Here is a 21,327-nt window from a genome sequence, read left to right as displayed (position 1 = left end):
CATATGCGCCTCCACATATCAGCTATCCAATGCAAGGGAATCTATCTTGAGACTCAGATCCTCAAGTGGCCTTGCAAAGGTGATGGGATGGTGTGGCTCCTTCCGTAAGTCTGGTAACATGCTTTTGCCAAACAAGAATGGTGTACATAAGAACTATGTACAATTGTGGGAGAACAATACACCACATATAGAAGTTGATTTAAGTTTTGATTTTAAGGCAAATAGAATGTACACTGCAAGTGCAATTACGCTAGATCTGAGGGGAAGTTCTTTAGTTAGGGAAAGCTTTGCTGTTTTTTATTGTCCAATCATGTGCAAGCAAAAATGCTATTTTTTTTTTTTCCTCGCATCTTCCCTTCATAGAGCAAGTGCACAGACTATTTACCTTTAGTAAATCAACCCCATAGAGTATTGCAAATATACATACAATGCACAAGCACATCCTACCTATCCTTCCTAGTAAATAAGCATTGACAGTGGTTTGTATGCTTATACTCTGTCTTTTTTTATTTTCCTACAATTGTAAGCAGTTTGTAAAGAATTCTTGTTTGGTAAAAGCACAATAATAGAATACAGCGTTCTGCTCCCTTGCTTTAACGCAAAGTAACCTAAAGCCGCGTACATACGAGCGGAATGTCCGACAGAAAAAGTCGGACGGAAGCTTTTCATCGTCTATTTCGATCGTGTATAGGCCTCATCTGACTTTTTTTTTACAGTGGTTTGTATGCTTATACTCTGTCTTTTTTTATTTTCCTACAATTGTAAGCAGTTTGTAAAGAATTCTTGTTTGGTAAAAGCACAATAATAGAATACAGCGTTCTGCTCCCTTGCTTTAACGCAAAGTAACCTAAAGCCGCGTACATACGAGCGGAATGTCCGACAGAAAAAGTCGGACGGAAGCTTTTCATCGTCTATTTCGATCGTGTATAGGCCTCATCTGACTTTTTTTTTTTTTTTTCGATAAATCTGACGGACCTAGAAATGGAACACGTTCTAAATATTTCCGACAGACCCAATTCCTATGGGGAAAACCGATCGTCTGTATGCTAGTCCGACGGACCAAAAACGACGCATGCTCTGAAGCAAGTACAAGACGGAAGCTATTGGGTACTGGCTATTGAACTTCCTTTTTTCTGGTCCCGTCGCAAGTGTTGTACGTCACCGCGTTCTGGACAGTCAGACTTTGGGTTGACTGTGTGTAAGCAAGACCGCTTGAATGGAATTCCGTCGGAGAAACCGAAGTTTATTACAACGAGATACAAGCAAAACAATTGGGGGCTTGTCCGGGATTTGCGCCAACGTTCAATTGAAACCAACCTGTTTTGTCGTGTTTTCTGTTACTTGTGCCAAAAAAAATGTTGTTTAAACTGTTTAGGAAAATCAAAATCACTACTTTTACTACTAGCAAAAGGTTCTCATTTTTGTGGGTAGGCTGTATTTCGGAGAAAATGGTCAATGGCCAGCCATCATGTTATCTCCGAAGATGGACTTCACAAGTTCCTAAAGTATAGATTGCCAAGCTTTGGCTGACCCTGCAAGATGGCCATCCATCTTACTTGTTATGGTACCTAAATCATATCATTGATAAAAAAAAATGCTTACTACGGGGACAAATGAAAATCATAAGTAGGTATGCAAATTTACAACAGAATATTCTAAGTCCTACAGCCCAGCTGTGACTGGTTTTCTTTAAGGTGTACCCAACATCCATGTAGAGGGGAGGAAGTCACTGCCAATATTTCAGATCACCCATCTATCAGTTTGCTAGGAGCCTGTAACATTGCTGCATTACAAGTTCTGTCGCAAAAGGTCTACTAGGGTAACAGGTACACTTCAAGATCGTACAATCGATTACATATTATAAACCAATTTGGTCTACCCTTTCACTTGCGATTATGCATTTATTCTGAAGTAAATGGCACAATAAAACAATTGAAACCATTCAGCATTAAAGTCAACAGCTCTAGACAAACATTCTCTGGCGCAGGAAAGGTCATCAGTAAGTCAGGCCTCAGCCTCTGAAATGAATAAGCTCTGCTGGGCTGGCGGCATCAGAAATGATGAGTCAGACCACTTGTAGAAGATTACAGGCTCAAAGAAAATGTAAAATTCAAGTCAATGAAAAGGAGGTCTGAGACCAGGGCCCCTTGTGACTGCTCGATTGCAAAGTAGTATCTACCAGCACAGGGAGAAAATTATGTATAAAGTTGGCCAATGCCTTGAGGTCAGCTAGACCTGGACAGATTCTTAAGTCTATAGTGGCATCAGACATCCCACCCCTCGGAGAAAGACTGAAAAAACAGAAGGTGGCACAGTGAGGCCTCTTCCTTCACTCCCTCCCCACACAGTAAACTCAGTAAAGGTTTTCTTACCTAATCTTAAGGCTGTAGCACGCACCTAAATTCTCTATAGAACTTGGGCGTACAGGGCAAGACCTAGAAACCTTATAATAATTCCAACGGCGTACCTTATATGGCCTGGTCCTCCACTTTGACCATTGTGACAGTGTAATCTGAGAGGGATCTGGCTGTTTTCCCACTGACAAAGAAATGATCAGTCTAGAATTTTAATGGTAGGTTTATTTTAACAGTGAGAGACAGAACAAAAATAACGAGAAAAACGCATTTCAAAAAAGTAAAAAATTGATTTGCTTTTTTAATGAATGAAATAAGTATTTGATCCCCTATCCAATCAGCAATATTTCTGGCTCCCAAGTGTCTTCTTATACAGGTAAGGAGCTCTCTTAAAGGGAGTGCTCCTAATCTCAGCTTGTTACACGTATATTGTAAAACTAATTGAATCGCGCTATTGAAAAGCAGATGTGTGATAATTAAATCACCTTTAGGATAAATCCAAATAAATGTGTATAATCATATATAATATAGATAGACATGTATAAATAATCAATAAGTCTGCCATCAAAAGTGCAATCTTCGTGTGCAACAATGGAAAAAATTAATGTCCATATGTGAACAATAGAACACCCGAGTGTTGAATTAAATGAAATGAAGATCCTAATGGATACGGACAAAGTGCTTGAATCCACCACCATGTATAGAGTGACTGGCCGCTTACCAGAAACCCATGACCCCAGCTGGATGCTCATAGACAGCCCGTCCTGCTTGTATCACAACATCGGTGGGAGGTGATGTGAACACATGGCTCAAGACGTGTTCGCATCACCTCCCACCGATGTTGTGATACCAGCAGGACGGGCTGTCTGTGAGCATCCGGCCAGTGCTCCAGACTTCTTTCCATAGGCGCTCATTCTCCATTTTACATGTGAGTGTATATTTTATTTATGTTTTTAATAAAGCCTTAAGATTTAACATTATTAGAGCCCCCCCCCCTTCTTTTCCATACATGGTCACATCACTCTGTTGAGAACCTGACTTCCCGCTGATCCATCCATCCACACCGAAGTCCCTGATGTTCCATCCTAGTGTCCAATCTTGGCTTGACGGTGGTCTGGAGCAATTCGATTCAACAGCTCACTCAGACCCTCTGTAACGGGGGGTCATGGGTTTCTGGTAAGCGGCCAGTCACTCTACACATGGTGGTGGATTCAAGCACTTTGTCCTTATCCAGCAGGATCTTCATTTCATTTAATTCAACACTCGGGTATTCTATTGTTCACATATGGACATTAATGTTTTCCATTGTTGCACACGAAGATTGCACTTTTGATGGTAGACTTATTGATTTATACATGTCTATCTATATGATAATACACATTTATTTGGATGTATCCTAAAGGTGATTTAATTATCACTTATATACACATCTGTTTTTCAATAGCGAGATTCAATTAGTTTTACAATATTCATGTTTTGTGTTTGTGTCACAAATAGGAATTTGCAGCTTTTATAATATTTTAAATATTTCAATTATTTGTAATTTTACCTGATCCCCTTTTTTTGACCACTTAATATCACTTATGCGCAGTAACCCCCCCCCCCCCCCTTTTTTTGTTACACGTATAAAATACTCCTGTCCACAGAAGCAATCAATCGGTGACCAATCTCTCCACAATGGCCAAGACCAAAGAGCTGTCCAAGGATGTCAGGGACAACATTGTAGACCTACACAAGGCTGGAATGAGCTACAAGACCATCGCCAAGCAGCTTGGTGAGAGGGCTACAACAGTCTGGGGCTCCATGCAAGATCTCACCTCATGGAGTTTCAATGATCATGATGACGGTGAGGAATCAGCCTAGAACTACACAGGAGAATCTTGTCAATGATCTCAAGGCAGCTGGGACCATAGTCACCAAGAAAACAATTGGTAACACACTATGCCGTGAAGGACTGAAATCCTGCAGCACCCTCAAGGTCCCTCTGCTCAAGAAAGCACATGTACAGGCCCGTCTGAAGTTTGCTAATGAGCATCTGAATGATTCGGACGAGAACTGGGTGAAAGTGTTGTGGTCAGAAGAGACCAAAATCGAGCTTTTTGGCATCAACTCAACTCACTGTGTTTGGAGGAGGAGGAGGAATGCTGCCAATGACCCCAAGAACACCATCCCCACCATCAAACATGGAGGTGGAAACATTATGCTTTGGGGGTGTTTTTCTTCTAAGGGGACAGGACAACTTCACCGCATCAAAGGGACAATGGACGGGGCCATGTACCGTCAAATCTTGGGTGAGAACCTCCTTCCCTCAGCCAGGGCATTGAAAATGCGTTGTGGATGGGTATTCCAGCATGACAATGACCCAAAACACACGGCCAAGGCAACAAAGGAGTGGCTCAAGAAGAAGTACAATAAGGTCTTGCAATGGCCTAGCCAGTTTCCAGACCTTAACCCTATAGGAAATATGTGGAAGGAGCTGAAGGTTCGAGTTACCAAACGTCAGCCTCGAAACCTTAATGACTTGGAGAGGATCTGTGGGACAAAATCCCTCCTGAGATGTGTGCAAACCTGGTGGCCAACTACAAGAAACATCTGACCGCTATGATTGCCATCAAGGGTTTTGCCACCAAGTACTAAGTCATATTTTGCGGAGGGGTCAAATACTTATTTCACTCATTAAAATGCAAATCAATTTATAACTTTTCTGAAATGCGTTTTTATGGATATTTTTGTTGTTATTCTGTCTCTCACTGTTAAAATAAACCTACCATTAAAGTTATAGACCGATCATTTCTTTGTCGGTGGGCAAACGTACAAAATCAGGATGGGAACAAATGCTTTCTTCCCCATCGCTCTGTGTGTATAATTAATTAATTATATATATATATATATATATATATATATTTTTAGAAAGTCTGCTTCCTGGTATCACCACTCAGCAGGAGTTTTACAGTTCAACACCAAAAGTTTTAAATTGTGTATTCTGCCGAGCACTGCTAATCAACAAGAAGGAAGGCACAACAACATTTGCTCCATTTCAGGTCGTTTATCAGAGTAACGAGCCTGTGAAAGTCTCAACTAAGAATTAACGTCTAGAGTTGGAATATTTTACGATGTCTCACCACAAGACGCATCTCGTTTATCTCTCCAATGCCCACATTTATTTTCTTGCGCTCGTTGACGGGAAGCCTGATGTTGAGTAGGTAATATTTATGAGTCACACTGCCCAGCTCGATGAGGGGAAGAACGTCGCACTCATAATAACGTCCTTCGCTCTCTTCTGTCTGTAAAAATAATTAAAAAAGAGGTGCAAGTAAAGCAAACATTCAAGGACACATTACATTTTTATTTTATTTTGTTTGTTTTTTTATTTAAAAAAAAGGTCAAATCCACTCAAAATTTAGATTTTGGTTTTACTATTTATTTTATTATATTAAAATAAAAAAGGGTCAAAGTCCGCTTTAAACAAAAACAGTTACAGAGGATACCGTCATTATGGAAACAAAAACAGGAAGTGAGAGGAAATCCATGTAAATTAAGGGAATTCCTTGGGGACCCCCCAGGTCACCAGAACTCAGTGTCCTCATTGGAAGATTTCCCCTCTATTACTTTTCTGGGGACAACCCAAAATTTGAGATTTTCTTTTACGTTCACTTTCAATAATAATAGAAACCGGACAAATAGAGAGAAAGTGACTCTCCCTAAAGGGGGAACAGACAGCAGAAAAACTGACTTTAAAGGCTTGTTTGTTTTTTTTTTGTTTTTTGTTTTTTTTAAACAAACATGTTATTCTTACCTCCTCTGTGTAGTTGGTTTTGCACAGAGTGGCCCCCCGATCCTCCTCTTCTCAGGTCCCTCTTTGCTGCTCCTGGCCCCTCCCTCCTTTGAGTGCCCCTCAGCCAGCAGCTTGCTACAGGGGGCACCCATGCTGAGTCAGAGCTCCGTGTAGCCATTCAGACACGGAGCCCTGCCCTGGCCCCGCCCCCTCTCCCCCCTGATTGGCTGAGTTACTTTGTTTGATAGCCATGGGAGCCAATAGTGCCGCTGCTCTGTCTCAGCCAATCAGGAGGAGTGTACTGGAAGGCTGAGGGGATCGTGGACATCGCTGGAGAGAGAAGGAGCTCATGTAATTATGGGGGTGCTGGGGCGGCTGCTACACACAGAAGGTTTTTTTATCTTAATGCATACAATGCATTAAGATAAAAAAAAAACATTCTGCCTTTACAACTCCTTTAAAAGTTAAACAAAACGCACACGCCAACAACAACCATTAGTCACTTCTCCCCAGTGACCAGACTGCAACATTGTAGCAAATCATAAAGTGTGAGCCTGCAGCAGGGGCCAGTCTGTGTCAAACATTTGTGAACACACAAACTAATTGGCTTCTCTTCTTGCTCCTTCCTCTCACACTCTGCTGTACAGGGACTACAGGTCACATTCAGGTAACTTACACTGCTTGCTTTTAAAATAAAATACATGTAATTATCTATTAGAGCGGACCTTCAAACATGTTTTTAATGTTGCTTTCCCAGCATCCTCCCCACCAATCTATAACAGATCTGCAAACACATTTTTTTCTTTTCAAAGTAAATTTGTTTTTTTTGCTTTTTTTTCCTAAAGTATCGCAGGATCGCTGCGGGTCACTCTGGGAACTGTTGTGACGTTTACGTGCAGGCGCGCAATCCTGCAAACCGCCTCCTGGGATTTCTACGTCACTTATCCCAAGAGGCAGATGGCAGGATGTCGCACATGTGCAGAAATGGGCAGATGTCAGAGTTTACTGGCAGAGGTCCAAAGGTGTGTCCTCGGGCGCATTGCACAGACACACCACAGGCATCAGCTGGGTTCCATAGACCTGGCAAAGATCCCCGCGGGGTGAATTCAAGACGGTCATGTGGGAGGGGGGCAGTGTAGGGAAAGCTTTCACTAAAAAAGCAAGACAACGCCGGGCTCCGTGGACTAGTAAAGTATTTGGTGAACTCACCTTTGAAGCCGGAAAAGTACACTGAAGTTTTCTCTGCTCCACCGATCGAGCCATTTCAGTCCACGGGTCAGTCAGCTCATCCCGGTATGCCATGGCCACATCCAGAGTCACCATTGCGTTCTCTTCTAAAATATGTGAAAAAAAAAAAAAAAATCGATTCAGAATCACCCAAATAGATGAAACAAATATTCTGATATTCACTAGAGAACCACTTGATGTTTCTGCTATTAAAAAAGCCAAACTATCGTCTCTTTTTTATAGGTTACACTGAAGGAGTGCTGTGAGATAGGAGAAGAACCAGGAAAGAGCAGAATCTTCAAGACCAAGGAGTGCAGTTTATTGAGAAGGAGCGAGTGGTCAACAGTATCAAAGGCCACGGGTCTAGTAGAATGAGTATGGAGTAGTGGCCATTGGTTTTAGCTAGGGTTGTAACGATGCCACTTTTTTTTTAGGACCGAGTACAAGTACCGATACTTTTTTCAAGTACTCGCCGATACCGATAATTTTTTTTTAGTGTCATGTGACAATGGTGCAGCACTGATGGCCACTAATGAGGCATGGACTGTCCGTAGCTTTTGATTTTAATTTTTAAATAAATTTTACAATTTTTTTTTTTTTTTTACAATGCTTTCTTGAGTGGAGTGGACCATCAGTGTTTATTTTATTTGTTTTACAATATTACTTTAGAATATTTATTACAATGTTTCCTTTTTTTTACATCTCCCCTTTGAGACATGGAAAGGGACTGAGGATAGAGATTCCCCAGTCCCTCTCTCAGCAACCTCAGCTGCACTGAACATGAATGGAGAGGAGACCGCGGCTCCTCTCCATTCATAAACTGAAGCATCGTAAACACAGTTTACGATGCTCAGTTATGAATGGACAGAGTCAGCAATCACTGACTCTGTGCATTCGGAAAAGGAAGGAGCCGGTAAATTACATATTTACCGGCTCCTTCCTCTGCTCTCCATTATGAAAGATTTGGGACAGGGGAGCCCGGGGGGGGTGGGGGGACTGTTGGAGGAGCGCGCGGAGGAGGGGGGGGCAGAGGAGCACACAGAAAGTGACCGGAGGAGGACGGGGGGGGGGGGGGGGGAATTGGAGGAAAAAACAATGGGGGACCGGAGGAGGGGAGGGGACTGGAGGAGGATACAGGGGACACTCTGGAACAATCAGTGTGGCATCAGGGGAAGTTATAATCTATATATATATATATATATATATATATATATATATATATATATATATATATATATCTATCTATCTATATATATATATATATATATAATAAAGGGGGGATTAATTATTGTCAGCTTAAGTCACTTAGTAGCTGTTACCACAACATATCATGGTTTCCACTTAAAAGTCCATTTAAAGCAGGGTGACAACATTGCTGTGCAATTTCATTGCAGAATGAACAGCGTTGTCACCTTATTACAGGGAGTGGAAAAATACCCGTGACCGCGCTCACTCAGCACACCCCCTGTATAGTGACCACACAGTCACTGTTTATAATCGGCAGCCTGTGGGACGGGCTCCCGATCACATAATCGCTGTGAAAGTCAATCATGACCATGCAACACCTCCAGCATTATGCACCTTTGACCGGCTGGCTTCCACCACCTGCAAAGGGTTAAAGCTACCAGTACAGGGCGAGGAGATATCAAAGTTTATTAGGGCACATGGACCTCCCCAGTAAAATTTAAAGGTTGATGAGGAGAAAGGAGGGTGGGACTTTATATGAAGAATGCATCCCTGGAGAAATCACGATGCATATGAAAAATGGGCTGTACTAGGTATAATATAACTATGGGCATTGATGACAACATTGCAAAGCAACAAATAGCAGTCAATGGTTTATTTGTAAAAAATAGTAACAATAGTAGTAATGATACCATAATAGGATAATGACATAATGAGTTCACAATGTTAAATATTATATAAAAACAAAGTACATTAGGTGGATAAGTATATCAATAATAATGACAACAATAATAGCATAATGAGTTCATATCATGCACATCATAGAAAGCCATTTTCATAGAAGCGTGTCTCCCTGATAGAGAACTGTGTCTAGATTTGTTGGTACGATCCAATTGGTAAGTATTGATAAAGTACAGTATAAGCGAAAAGGGCATCTATTGGCTCTACGCGTTTCGTGGCGACTGCCACTCTTCAGGAGCAAGTATGAGGTAGATGTCTGTATGTATTGAAACACATAGTTAATTTATAGGGTAAACTAAAATAATCATTGTTTTGGATAGGAAAAGGAGAGGGGGAATGACCCCAATTTACCACAACTACTTACAGAGATGTCAATGGGACTAGGTAAAGGCATGGAGGGCCGGAAGGCCGACCGGATGTAGACATCAGTCCCGGGAGCTGAGGTGGACAAACCCGGGCGTAGATGGATCGCCAAAAGGAGAAAATGTTCCCCAAGGAGGGGCCCCCATGGGTGAAGAAAAAGTAGTATAGCACGGGAGTGTGGCTGTCTGTGAAGAAGGAAATATGAGGTGAGATAAAAGAGGGGTATGACAATGGATGTGTTGCAAAAAGAGATCAATTAACAGGGATGGAGGCGCTTGGCGGTGGTAGCCCTGCGTTCTCATATAAAGTCCCAACTGGTTGCTCTTTGTTTTACAAAATTTAAAGGTTGTTGTCATCTTGCAGACAGTCTGTCAGGTTGAACTTCAAAACATTCCTGTTCAGAGCAGCTGTGTTTTTGTTGGAGCCCTTCCAGCCCCAATAGACGGAGCCCGCTCTATACACACAGCTTACATATGTGAGACAAGATGTCTATTTCGAGAAGCCCCTCTTTAATCGAAGTGGCCAAATTGTAGCAGAAAGAAGGCATCTCACATAACTAACACCCTGCGTTCCATAGACAGACAAAAGTGAAATGAGACAGATAAAATTCAGGACACAGAATTTTCTTTGAAAAGGCTTTGGGTGCATTATTTTAATTCACAATATGGTAAAGCATGGTGCATAAGGAGACATTGTCACCTCACCCATTCATGTCTTGTACCCTCCATTGCAATTGCAAACTCAATCATGTGGCAGTGCAATATGGGCCATAACGCATGTCCTACCTGCAGATAGTGCCACCCATGCCAGATCTTGAATCCCCCCCCCAAAGCAAGCACACACCTGTGTAATTGTTAGCCGGGCCCAAGGAGTCACTTCTTCCCTGATCCTGCTGCTGCCTGGACTGGAGTGTCCACAAACTATTACAGTCAGATGCGATGCCGATGCCAGCTGCTTCTTTTTTGTCCTCTGCCGCCTCACTGCTAATTCTCTCACGCGTAGAGAGAGGAATCACTCCGCGGTGCCAGGGGGACGGCACTATGGAGGACGCGCTGGCCGGGACTTGAGCCAGCATGAGGAGCGGGCGCGGAAGAGGCATTCTTCCGCACCAGAAATAGAAGAAATAGGCCCTCCCCTGCCACCTAGTCTGCAGTAAGCTGGCAAGAAAAAAAAAAAAAAAAAAAACGTAAAAAGTAAAACGGAGGAGGGGGGGTTTAGGGGGTTGGTGCGGGGACTCTTATCGGTCATGGCTGGAGGATTTTTTTTTTTTTACATTCATCACTTAACTGTTCAGGTTGCCCGGGCCCCCCTGCTGGCCAGGCCGGTACAACAGGGCCATTTGTACTGGCCTATCAGCGGCCCTGACACTACTGTATCACAAGTTGTAGATATAGTCATTTTTATCAGGGGTTCCTTGAGACCAGACAGTTATTTTAAGGGTTCCTCTGTGTTTAAAAGGTTGAGAAAGACTGAGACAGAGAATTCAGCCAACCCTTCTAATGACCTTGTGACAGACTCAGAGGGACAGAGACTTCTAGAGGGGACTGAATGCTAGCCTCTTGCCTACCGACTATGGGCCCTGGCATTTGAGGCAGCTACAAGCATTTAGGAAGATATTCCGTTATGTAATGCAAAAGGACATTATTATTACTGGGTCGTGGCTGTATTCCAAAGTTCTATTGTGTCTGTCTTGGATATTATGGGATGTGTATGTAGATATTCATCCAACAGCTCTCACTGCTGATTGGACAGTCTACCCCGCCCGGAATGCAAAGGGGGGGGGGCGGTTGTCCAGAGTATTACCTGTGTTTTCAATAAACAGTCCATGTTCAGCAACCAAATGAGTATTGTCTTGTATTCTGGTTGTTAGCAGTTGGAATATCTGATATCTATATTCAGACTGGGAGGAAGCGGTATATGACGAAAGCACTCAAGCGGATTTACAGCTATGCATCTACCACACCTCAACATTGCTGGTCACAAAGAGAGGGCATCCTGTGTGGTTGTCATGGAAGTCTGATCCTTGATGACCATTCCAAATTCTGATGTGCAACAGAGGCCAAAATGCCAAGCTATTCCCTAAGGCCTTGTGTCAATGACTACAGTCCTAAGAGGCACATAAAAAATATAATTGAAAAGCCTCTTTAAAGCATCTATAGTTTGCTTCTTTCTTTTTCATTTAATAGGAAGCCTTGTGAAATCTCAATAGCCCCATCGGGGAGATTTACCCTCTTGCCAAAACAGGAGGTAAGGAGAAATTTTTCAATGGGGTGACACCTGTTTCAATGACATTTAAAAACCTAAGTTCTTCTCACTTTAGCAAAAATGTTTCTCTTGCTTCCTTTTGTGTCTTTTCCACACAGGAATTAAAAAGAGAAATCTTTCCAATGGGACCCAGAGAGGAGAAGAAAAAAAATTAAAGTTACGTACCGGTAACGTCTTTTTCTGTAGTCTTTCAGGACAGCCACAATAGAGAGATAGTCTCCTCCCCTTCCTCTGGAAACACTGCGCCAGCCCATAAATTCTCTCCTCCCCTGCCGGACCTCAGTTCTTTCAAGAGTACCTCCGGCTAGCTGGGGAGACACAAGAACACATTAATAACATACCAATCAATATCATTACCATATTGCGTTCTGGTCTTTAATAAGACCCCCCCAAGCCTAGGGTGGGTAACTAGGGATGTCCTGAAAGACTACAGGAAAAGACGTTACCGGTACGTAACTTTCATTTTCCCTTTTCGTCATTTCAGGACAGCCACAATAGAGAGGATAATCGAGCACTTACCAATTAGGGTGGGACTACAGCTTGCAGAACTTTTCGCCCAAAAGCCTGCTCACCTGCCGCCACTAGGTCCACTCTGTAATGTCTAACGAAAGTGGAGTAGCTGGACCATGTCGCTGCCTTGCATATTTGCTCTGGCGTTGCTCCAGCCTTCTCTGCCTGGGAAGTTGCCACTGCTCTGGTGGAGTGTGCCTTTATGCCTCTAGGGATCTCCTTCCCTGCTAAAGAATATGCCTGCCCAATAGCTAATCTAAGCCACCTGGCAATCGTGCGTCGGGACGCTCTGAGACCCTTTCTGGCCCCAGAAAACAAAATAAATAGAGAATCAGACTTCCTTATTGTTTTAGTCATCTCTAGGTATTGTAGGATACACCTCCTTACATCTAAAAAATGAAATTTGAGTTCCCTTTCACCTGAAGGATTGGGACAAAACGAGGGTAGGACTATTTCCTGGCTTCTGTGAAAGCCTGACGCCACTTTAGGCAAAAAAGCTGGATCAGTCTAAAGGACTATCCTGTCTGGCAAAATAACACAAAAAGGAGGTCTAATTGATAACGCCCCAATTTCGCTGACTCTCCTGGCAGTTGTCACTGCTACTAAAAATACTGTTTTTAAAGGTAAGCTCCCTTAACAGGCACTTGTCCAATGGCTCAAAGGGAATTCCCGTAAGGCTCTGTAAAACCAGAGATAGGTCCCACCCGGGAAAGGGAGGACCTCTGGTAGGTCTCTGTCTTGACAGTGCCCTAAAGAATCTGACCACCCATGGATTAGTAGCCAGAGACTTCTCCAGATAAGCACTGAGTGCTGAAACCTGACTTTTAGGGGTACCTACAGATAAACCCTTGTCCGCTCCACACTACAGAAACTCCAACACAGCTACGGGACTCTGCACCGAGGAGTTTTCTATGCACCATTTGTTGAAAAGGAGCCAGACCTTTTTGTAAATCCTACGTGTCTCCTTTTTCCTACTGTTGAGGAGGGTAGAGATTAAGCTCTCTGAAAACCCCTTGGATCTTAATATACCCTCCTCAGTAGCCAGGCCGCTAATTTCCACTGCTGCACCTGTGGGCAGAGAACTGGACCCTGCGACAGAAGATCCTTTCGCGGTGGAAGTAAAAGGGGCGGCTCCGCTGCTAACTGACTGAGGATTGAAAACCATGCCCTTTTCGGCCAAATGTGGAGCTACTAGAATAAGAGAGGTGCTTTCTAGTTGAAACTTCCTCAGAACCGCCGGTAATAGCACCGGAGGAGGGAAGGCATAACATGTCCTGAAATGCCAACTCTGAGATAATGCGTCCACCCCCAGTGCTCCTTCCCCTGCGTTTAGGGAGAAAAAACAGGGGGTTTTCGCGTTGTCTTTTGAAGCGAAAAGATCCACTTCCAGGGGTCCCCATTTCTCGGATATGAGATTGAAGACCTCCTGGTTGAGGGCCCAATCTCCTTCCTTTAGACTCCTCCGGCTGAGAAAATCTGCGATTATATTCCTCTCCCCTCTCAAAAAAAACGCTGAGAGTGAGAAAGTGTTGGACTCGGCCCAGCTTAGAATGTCTTTTGCTAGGGCCAGCAGACTTCCGCTCCTGGTGCCTCCCTGCTTGTTTATATAGGCCACGGTGGATGAGTTGTCCGACCGTACCTGTATATGGTGGCCCTGGAGTTCCTTTTTGAAAAATCTGAGGGCTAGGCCCACTGCCCTCAATTCTTTCCAATTGGACGATCTTTGCAGTTCGTCGCCCTTCCACGTGCCCTGCGCTAGAAGGGATCCCAGATGTGCCCCCCAGCCTTTGCCACTTGCGTCCGTGGTTACGATCTGCGGGACTGGGATGACAAGTTCACTTCCTTCCTCCACCACCAAAGAGATCTCTTTATTTGATGGGGAACCTGTACTAAGGTGTCTAAATCCCTCTGACTGTGGTCCCATACTCTTAGTACATAGGATTGTAGGGGGCGAAAATGTAATCCTGCCCACTGCACTGCTGGAAGAGTAGAAGTTAGAAGGCCTAACGTTGACATTATGGACCTCTTGGACACCAGATGGCTGCACTGGAGGGAGAAAACTGCTCTGTCCAGTTTTAGAATTTTTTCCCTTGGAAGAAACATTCTCAAGAGCGTAGTGTCCAGCAGGTACCCCAGGTACACAATGCGCTGTGAGGGAATGAGACTGGACTTTTCTAAGTTCAGCAGCCACCCCAAACCTGTTAGTACACTTTTTGTTAGATCGAGGTCCTTGATCAACTGTTCTGGGGATACTGCAAAAAGGAGCAGGTCGTCCAGATAGGCTATAACTGATACCCCCTGGAGTCGCAGGAAGGCCAATGCCTCTGCCAGTACCTTTGTGAATATGCGGGGCGAGGAGGATAGCCCGAAGGGCAGTGCTTGAAACTGCAGATGCAGTATTGTGCCCTGCAGGTCTACTGCTAAACGGAGAAACTTTTGGGAGGTTTCTGCCATAGGGACGTGTAAATATGCGTCTCTGAGGTCCAGAGACACCATATAACAGTTGTGTGGTAACAGGGCCCTGACCGTAAAGATTGACTCCATGCGGAATCTTTTGTAGCAAATTGACCCGTTTAAGGGTTTTAAATTCAGAATCAATCTGAATTTTCCTGAGGGCTTTTTCACCACAAATACGTGGGAATAGAACCCCTCTCCTTCCTGCCCCTTTGGTACTCTGTGAACTACGTTCTGAATCTCCAGCTCCTTCAGGGCGTCCACCAAAGCTTCAGCCTTTGCTGTGCAGCTGGGAAGCTGCGTAACAAGGAACCTTTGCGGGGGTGGCCTTGAGAATTCCAAGAGATACCCCCTTCTTATGACCCCCAGCCTTCCTCCCACCGTCCCTAGAGAGTCATTGATCTTTACGGGCTTTCTCAGGAGGGCGAAAAATCGCCCCTCCTCTGCCCTTGCCTCTTTGGCCCCAAGTTTTCTTCCCTTGCTTGGGAGATTCCTTGCCTTTTTTCGGACGAAACCCCTTCCTTGTCTGAGCTGGGGCTTTCCTCTTAGGCGGAAAGGACTTCTTTTTGTCCGCTGTACGGTCTAAGACCGTCTCTAACCCAGGGCCAAAGAGTAGATCACCTGTCAGGGGTATCCCGCACAATTTGACCTTAGAGGCAGTGTCCCCCGGCCAAGTTTTCAGCTAGAGCGCTGTCCTGTCCTGGCCGAATTCGCCAGCGCCGCTGATCTGGCCGACATACGGACTGACTCTGCCGAGGCGTCTGCAATGTATGCGATTCCTCGCAGAATCGTGGGGAACGAGGCTAGGATAGTTTCCTTGGCTGTGCCAGCTTCAATGTGCTCCTGAATCTGGAAAAGCCAGTGTTCTAAATTGCGGGCTACCACCGTAACAGCTATTTCTGGCTTCAAGTTACCCACAGTTGAGTCCCACGTCTTTTTTAGAAGTGAGTCTATCCTCTTGTCCATGACATCCGACAAGGCCCCCATATCCTCGAATGCCAGGTCTGTGTGTCTAGAGACCTGAGAGAAGGCGGCGTCCAATTTGGGATTTTTATTCCAAATGGACGCTGGATCCTCCAAAAACGGAAACCTTCTTTTAAAGGGAGCTAGAAAAAAAAAAAAGGGTTTCCTCTCAGGATCCTGCCACTCCTTTTTAATCGTTTCCACCAGAACTTCATGTACTGGAAAAACTTTTCTTTTTTGATCTCCCAAGCCCTTATACATAAGGTCATGGAGAGATAGGGGTTTTTTATCCTCGTGTATACCGAGGGTTGTATATATTGCCCCCAAGAGATCTTCCACCTCATGCAGGGACAATTTATACCTGGAGATTTTCCTGGACTCCCTGTCCTGGTCCTCCCCTTCTGATTCCTCATGGGAGTCAGACGTGCCACTGTCCGGTTGCCTCAGCTCCACCCCGGAAGGGCCTGACATCTCCTCTGCCATAACTATATTAGTAGATCTAGCAGGTGCAGAGCCCTGAGCATGAGGCGGGGTTGTGTCCTGCTGAATGGGTTTAGAGGGAAGCTTGAAAGTCTCAAAAAATTTTTTAAAAAAGATGAAAAGGTGGATGACAGCTCTTTCACAGAAGCTGCCAACCCAGACTGCTGTTCAGATTCCCTTTCTCTATGCACTCTTTACACAAAACCTTAGTCCATGCTTCCCCTAAACTGTCTCTACAAGAGGCACACTTCCTTTTAGAGACATATTACCTTCAGCAAGTTTAAGGGGAAACAACCCTGGGGGTGTACCAGATCCACCTTAAGGGAATTGCGCTCACCCCCCCACCCCCTGACCACCCAGGGGGACTGCCCTCCCTCTAAGTAAGGAACCATACATGAGGGAGAGCAACCCTTAGATAGAGAGGACCCCTCCCCAGGGAACTCTTACCTTTGGAAGGCTGGAGACAGCGTCCGTATGAGCAGCAGCATCTGCCTCAGACATGACTGCAGGTGGTTTGCCTGTGTAGAGTCTCACACTGTGTACATGTGAAGCGACTCACTCCAGCCTGAGCCCGGCCCCCTATCAGCCCCGCGACCCGGAACCGGAAGTCGTGGGTCAAAGGGAAAACGTAACCCCCCCCCCCCTCCCCGGAAATGACGTCACCCGTCGTCCGGCCCGCTGGTTCCAAATTTGCGGCCTGTACAAGATACAGAGAGAGCGGACTGTCTCCATGCTGCGGACCTGTGGACGCGATAGGGGTCCCCCACGACCTGATGCCACGCTCGGCAAGGAAGGGGTGGCTTCAGCTGTGGTATGTACCGCCACTCTTCATCCTGGAAGCCCCTGCTTCCCTAGGGATGTTTTTTTTAGAAAGAAAGGCCACAGTCTCCCTGACTGCACCCGGCCTGGTTCCTCTGCACAGTGTCTCCCCACCGGAGGAAACACTAATAACTGAGGTCCGGCAGGGGAGGAGAGAATTTATGGGCTGGCGCAGTGTTTCCAGAGGAAGGGGAGGAGACTATCTCTCTATTGTGGCTGTCCTGAAATGACGAAAAGGGAAAAAAGTTTGACTATTTTAGCTGGACATTTAACAGATCAAGAGAATTTAAAGGGATTTTAAGGGTTCGTACCAATATAATTGTTGAGCTTGAAGGCAATGTCCAACTGTAAGATGATCAGCATAAACTGGAACCAGGGGCTCATCTCTTGGCCTTGGAAAGGGATATGGACAGAAAATACGACGTCATTAGCTTCAATGAAACGACTTGCTTCTTCGTCGAAGGTCCGGAAGCTGTTGCAGCGATCATTCCCCCATGGAAGCAACCACTTCTGAGTGTGATGGGGCCTTCGGACATCTATACATTTTGTTGCCAAGAAGTCCAGTGACGTTGTTGGCTTTGGTGCTGAATGAGAGAAAACAAAAAGTATATTACAAAATCAGAAAAACACAGAACAAATGTTATTAGAAGAGCTCTGTCATATGTGTTAAATGCTTGTCTTTGCTTTAAAAAAAAGGTACCCAAAGATATTAGATACCATTCATTACTCCTCTATATCGGGTGCCCCACATGGAAAACCGCTTTCCATGGGGGCACCCATGCAGGCCCGCTGCTGCGTCCATTGACACAGACAGCGTCACTCAGCCCCGCCCCCTGCTCCCGTCTCACACCTTTTGATTGACAGCAGCGGGAGCCAATGGCTCCTACTGCTATCAATCTGTCCAATCAGGAGAGCGACAGCGGCTGGAGACGCTGCGCTGGTGCACATTGCTGGATCGGACTCAGGTAAGACAAAGGGGGGGTGAGCAAGCTGCAGCACAGAAGGTTTTACACCTTAATGCATAGAATGTATTAAGGTGAAAAACCTTGAGACTTTACAACCACTTTAAAGTTCCAAGATGTCTATACCAGGATGACCAGCTTCTAACTAAAACTGGCTAAAAATGATTTTGGTTTACCTTAAAACGGGTGTCTCCTGGCATCATATAGCACCATGGGTGAACATATATAAACTCCTTTAGAGCCAGAAAAGCGTAGAAAGCTGCAGTTACTCTGTAAAATGTATGTTATGTTCTATCCGTTCAATATGTGCGAGCAAATACCTGTTGATCCTGCCAAAAAATCTTGCAGTACAACACAGGAAGTTCATCAGTCTCATCATTTTCAAATCTCTGGGGACTACAAAAAATCTTCCCTATGTCATGGAGAAGAGGAGAGTAGGAGGAGTCCAGTCAACTTTTATAAATGTAGCATCCTCCTAGTTTAGAGTAGGGTGCTAGGCAAATTTAGTTGGCTCCTCTATAAGCAGAAGAGCAGGGATTGATTACTTTGGGCTATTCAGGGTCTCACAGGTTGCTTTTCTGCTACTTTCCCATGTCTTCTGGAGAGTTCTGGAAGTATAATGGGAAGGAGAGCAGAACAAGCAGCCTGAATATTTATAGATTTCTGGCCAATCCCTGGAGAGGTGTGTTCAGTAGGTGGTTGGAGAGCCTATAAATGGTCTAAAGCCTGGCAGCCAGCGTTCAGAGTTCAGCCTGCTGGAGGAGATACATGTTGGTGGGCCCTGCCCTTAGGGCAGAGAGACAGAGGAGAAGCCTCAGGAGTCCTTAATTTTGGAAGACATCTCAGTCCCAGAGGGGCTTAGCTGGGGGCCCCACCAGGAGTGTGCCATCCTGTTAAAGTGCTTAGACAGCCAGGATTTGTACTAATTAACCAGGAGAGAGTACAGTGTAGCCCAACGATGTGCAATACAGTTTGCAACTTTTTTTTAGAGCAGCCAGAAACCTATCAGCCCTTCATTTCTACAGCTGGGGGTATACCATGCTCTCCCCACCCTATGCAAGTTCCTGTTCAATAAAAACCATAAAAAGAAACCCCTAGACTGATTCTTGAGCCAGTGGAAGAATGCTGAAAATGCCATGTGCTTGGCTGTGCAGGCTGAGAGTGGGGGGAAAAATTACTAGCGGCTTCTGTGGGGGTAGCGCTACATAGAGATACAGTAGAGTGTAGGACAGAGGGTGGGTCAGTGGCGCAGGAGGACAGGGGGTGGGTCAGTGGCGCAGGAGGACAGGGGGTGGGTCAGTGGCGCAGGAGGACAGGGGGTGGGTCAGTGGCGCAGGAGGACAGGGGGTGGGTCAGTGGCGCAGGAGGACAGGGGGTGGGTCAGTGGCGCAGGAGGACAGGGGGTGGGTCAGTGGCGCAGGAGGTGGGTTAATGGCAGGAGGTGGGTTATTGGCAGGAGGGCAGGAGGTGGGTTATTGGCAGGAGGACAGGAGGTGGGTTATTGGCAGGAGGACAGGAGGTGGGTTATTGGCAGGAGGTGGGTTATTGGCAGGAGGTGGGTTATTGGCAGGAGGTGGGTTATTGGCAGGAGGTGGGTTATTGGCAGGAGGACAGGAGGTGGGTTATTGGCAGGAGGACAGGAGGTGGGGGTTAATGGCGGGATCACCAGCTGCTAACAAAGGGATGCAAAGTTAAAAAAAAAAAAAAAAAACCAAAGGCAACTGCTACATCTAAAGCCTGACAAGCTGCAATATATTCCATTTACGTTCTTAGGATTAGATACGCTGTAAATGCACTCAGTTAAGAAGGTAAAAAATCTTGGCTTTCCTAGTAATTCTGAGCATGGACACTGCATTGGAGGCAAGTTTAGCTCACAATACAGCAAGGAAGCATTTAATTGGCACCTGACCCCTGGGACGGCACCAACAACAAGCCTTTTCAAACCCTCCGATGCTGGGTGTCCGCGCTGATTAAATCCTGTATAACGGAGCACAGATGTGGTGTCAGCGCCTCTCATCCAATGAGTGCGATCTGCCTTTACGGTCAATTACCCCCTGCTGCAGGTAAACCGCTCTGCACAGCACAAATAGTACAATAGAGGCCCGGCCTCATTACTCCAAGCAGCAGCCTGGCAGGGATAAAATGTATTCCATTCCAATTGCAGGAAACTTAACTATTATTCGAAGCTCAGTAGAATGCGATAAATCCCTTATTTAAAACTTTTTAAAAAAAATCACACTCAAATGCACAAGAAGAATGACAAAAAGGGGTGAACCTCAAAAATTTAAAGAAGTCTTTCTTCAATAACATTTAGTACTTTGTCCCATCTTCCTAGATGCTGTCTAAGGCTAGCTGCGATGTTGGCGCCCCTATTCCCTCCATTACCATCCGACAACACAGCTAGCAAGGAGATGGCTGCTTTGATAGACATCACTTTGCTCCATCTTCAAGCACTTGCCCGAGACAAGCGTCTCATGAGGAATTCAGGGGGAGGGGGTTCTGTCTTCCAAAGTGTGCCGGGCAATGGGGCAAATGCATGGAGGACAGATAAAAGTTCTGTCTGTCAAAGCAGCTGTCTTCTTGGTAGAGGTGTTGTCAGACGGCCATGGAGGAAAGAGGGATGGTCTGTTCAACCACATAGCTAGCCTTAGACAGTTTGATGGGATCTGCCTGGGGGATGGTGTTTGGAGTATCTTGATCTTCTGATTATTAAACTATCTGGAATACATACAGTATATTGCTACTGTGGTTAAGGATCTGGGGGTGCTGTTGCATCCCCTCTATGGATGGCAGGAGTAAACTCCAGACCAGAACCGATTTGGATTCTTGCAGGAAAATTTTGCCCTTTGCCTTTGATGAAGAAAAGTGGAGAACTATATTGGAGATTTATTACACCTTTTGAACTACTATCTTTATGCCCCTAGGCTGTCCCCTTCCAGATTTGAGAATTTCCGTTCCAGCAAACTGTATGGAAACTTGATTTTACATTACTGGGTTTTCCTATACGGATACTCCTCACATGTGCTCCTGTTGAAGCATTTGAAACACGTTGAGCAAACATGTGGATGTTTAATTGATATGAATTTAATTGAGTGCTATATACAACTTTAATATTTGTATAAAATAAAATAAAAAACTATGATTTTATGAATGTACTTTGTTGTACCTTTTGCTATATGCCCATAAAAAAAAAAAAAATCAATTGCTTCAAGAATTTTTCTGTTTTATG

General features: G+C 44.9%; 1 protein-coding gene across 1 annotated transcript in view; it reads right to left on the bottom strand.

Moving 5' to 3' along the window:
• LOC141103784 (protein wntless homolog B-like) overlaps window positions 1-21,327 on the bottom strand; it is a 96,977-nt gene that overhangs the window by 61,804 nt on the left and 13,846 nt on the right. The window contains exons 2-4 of the mRNA XM_073593765.1: window positions 17,448-17,720; window positions 7,339-7,463; window positions 5,477-5,638 (exon numbers count right to left, since the gene is read on the bottom strand). Coding sequence (XP_073449866.1) covers window positions 5,477-5,638; window positions 7,339-7,463; window positions 17,448-17,720 — 560 coding nt within the window. The remainder of the gene's footprint in view (window positions 1-5,476; window positions 5,639-7,338; window positions 7,464-17,447; window positions 17,721-21,327) is intronic.

Source organism: Aquarana catesbeiana, linkage group LG07 (assembly GCF_042186555.1).
Source record: "Aquarana catesbeiana isolate 2022-GZ linkage group LG07, ASM4218655v1, whole genome shotgun sequence".
NCBI classification, from domain to species: Eukaryota; Metazoa; Chordata; class Amphibia; order Anura; family Ranidae; genus Aquarana; species Aquarana catesbeiana.
Note: the sequence above shows the minus strand (reverse complement) of the source record. Positions and strands in the feature narration are given on the sequence as shown.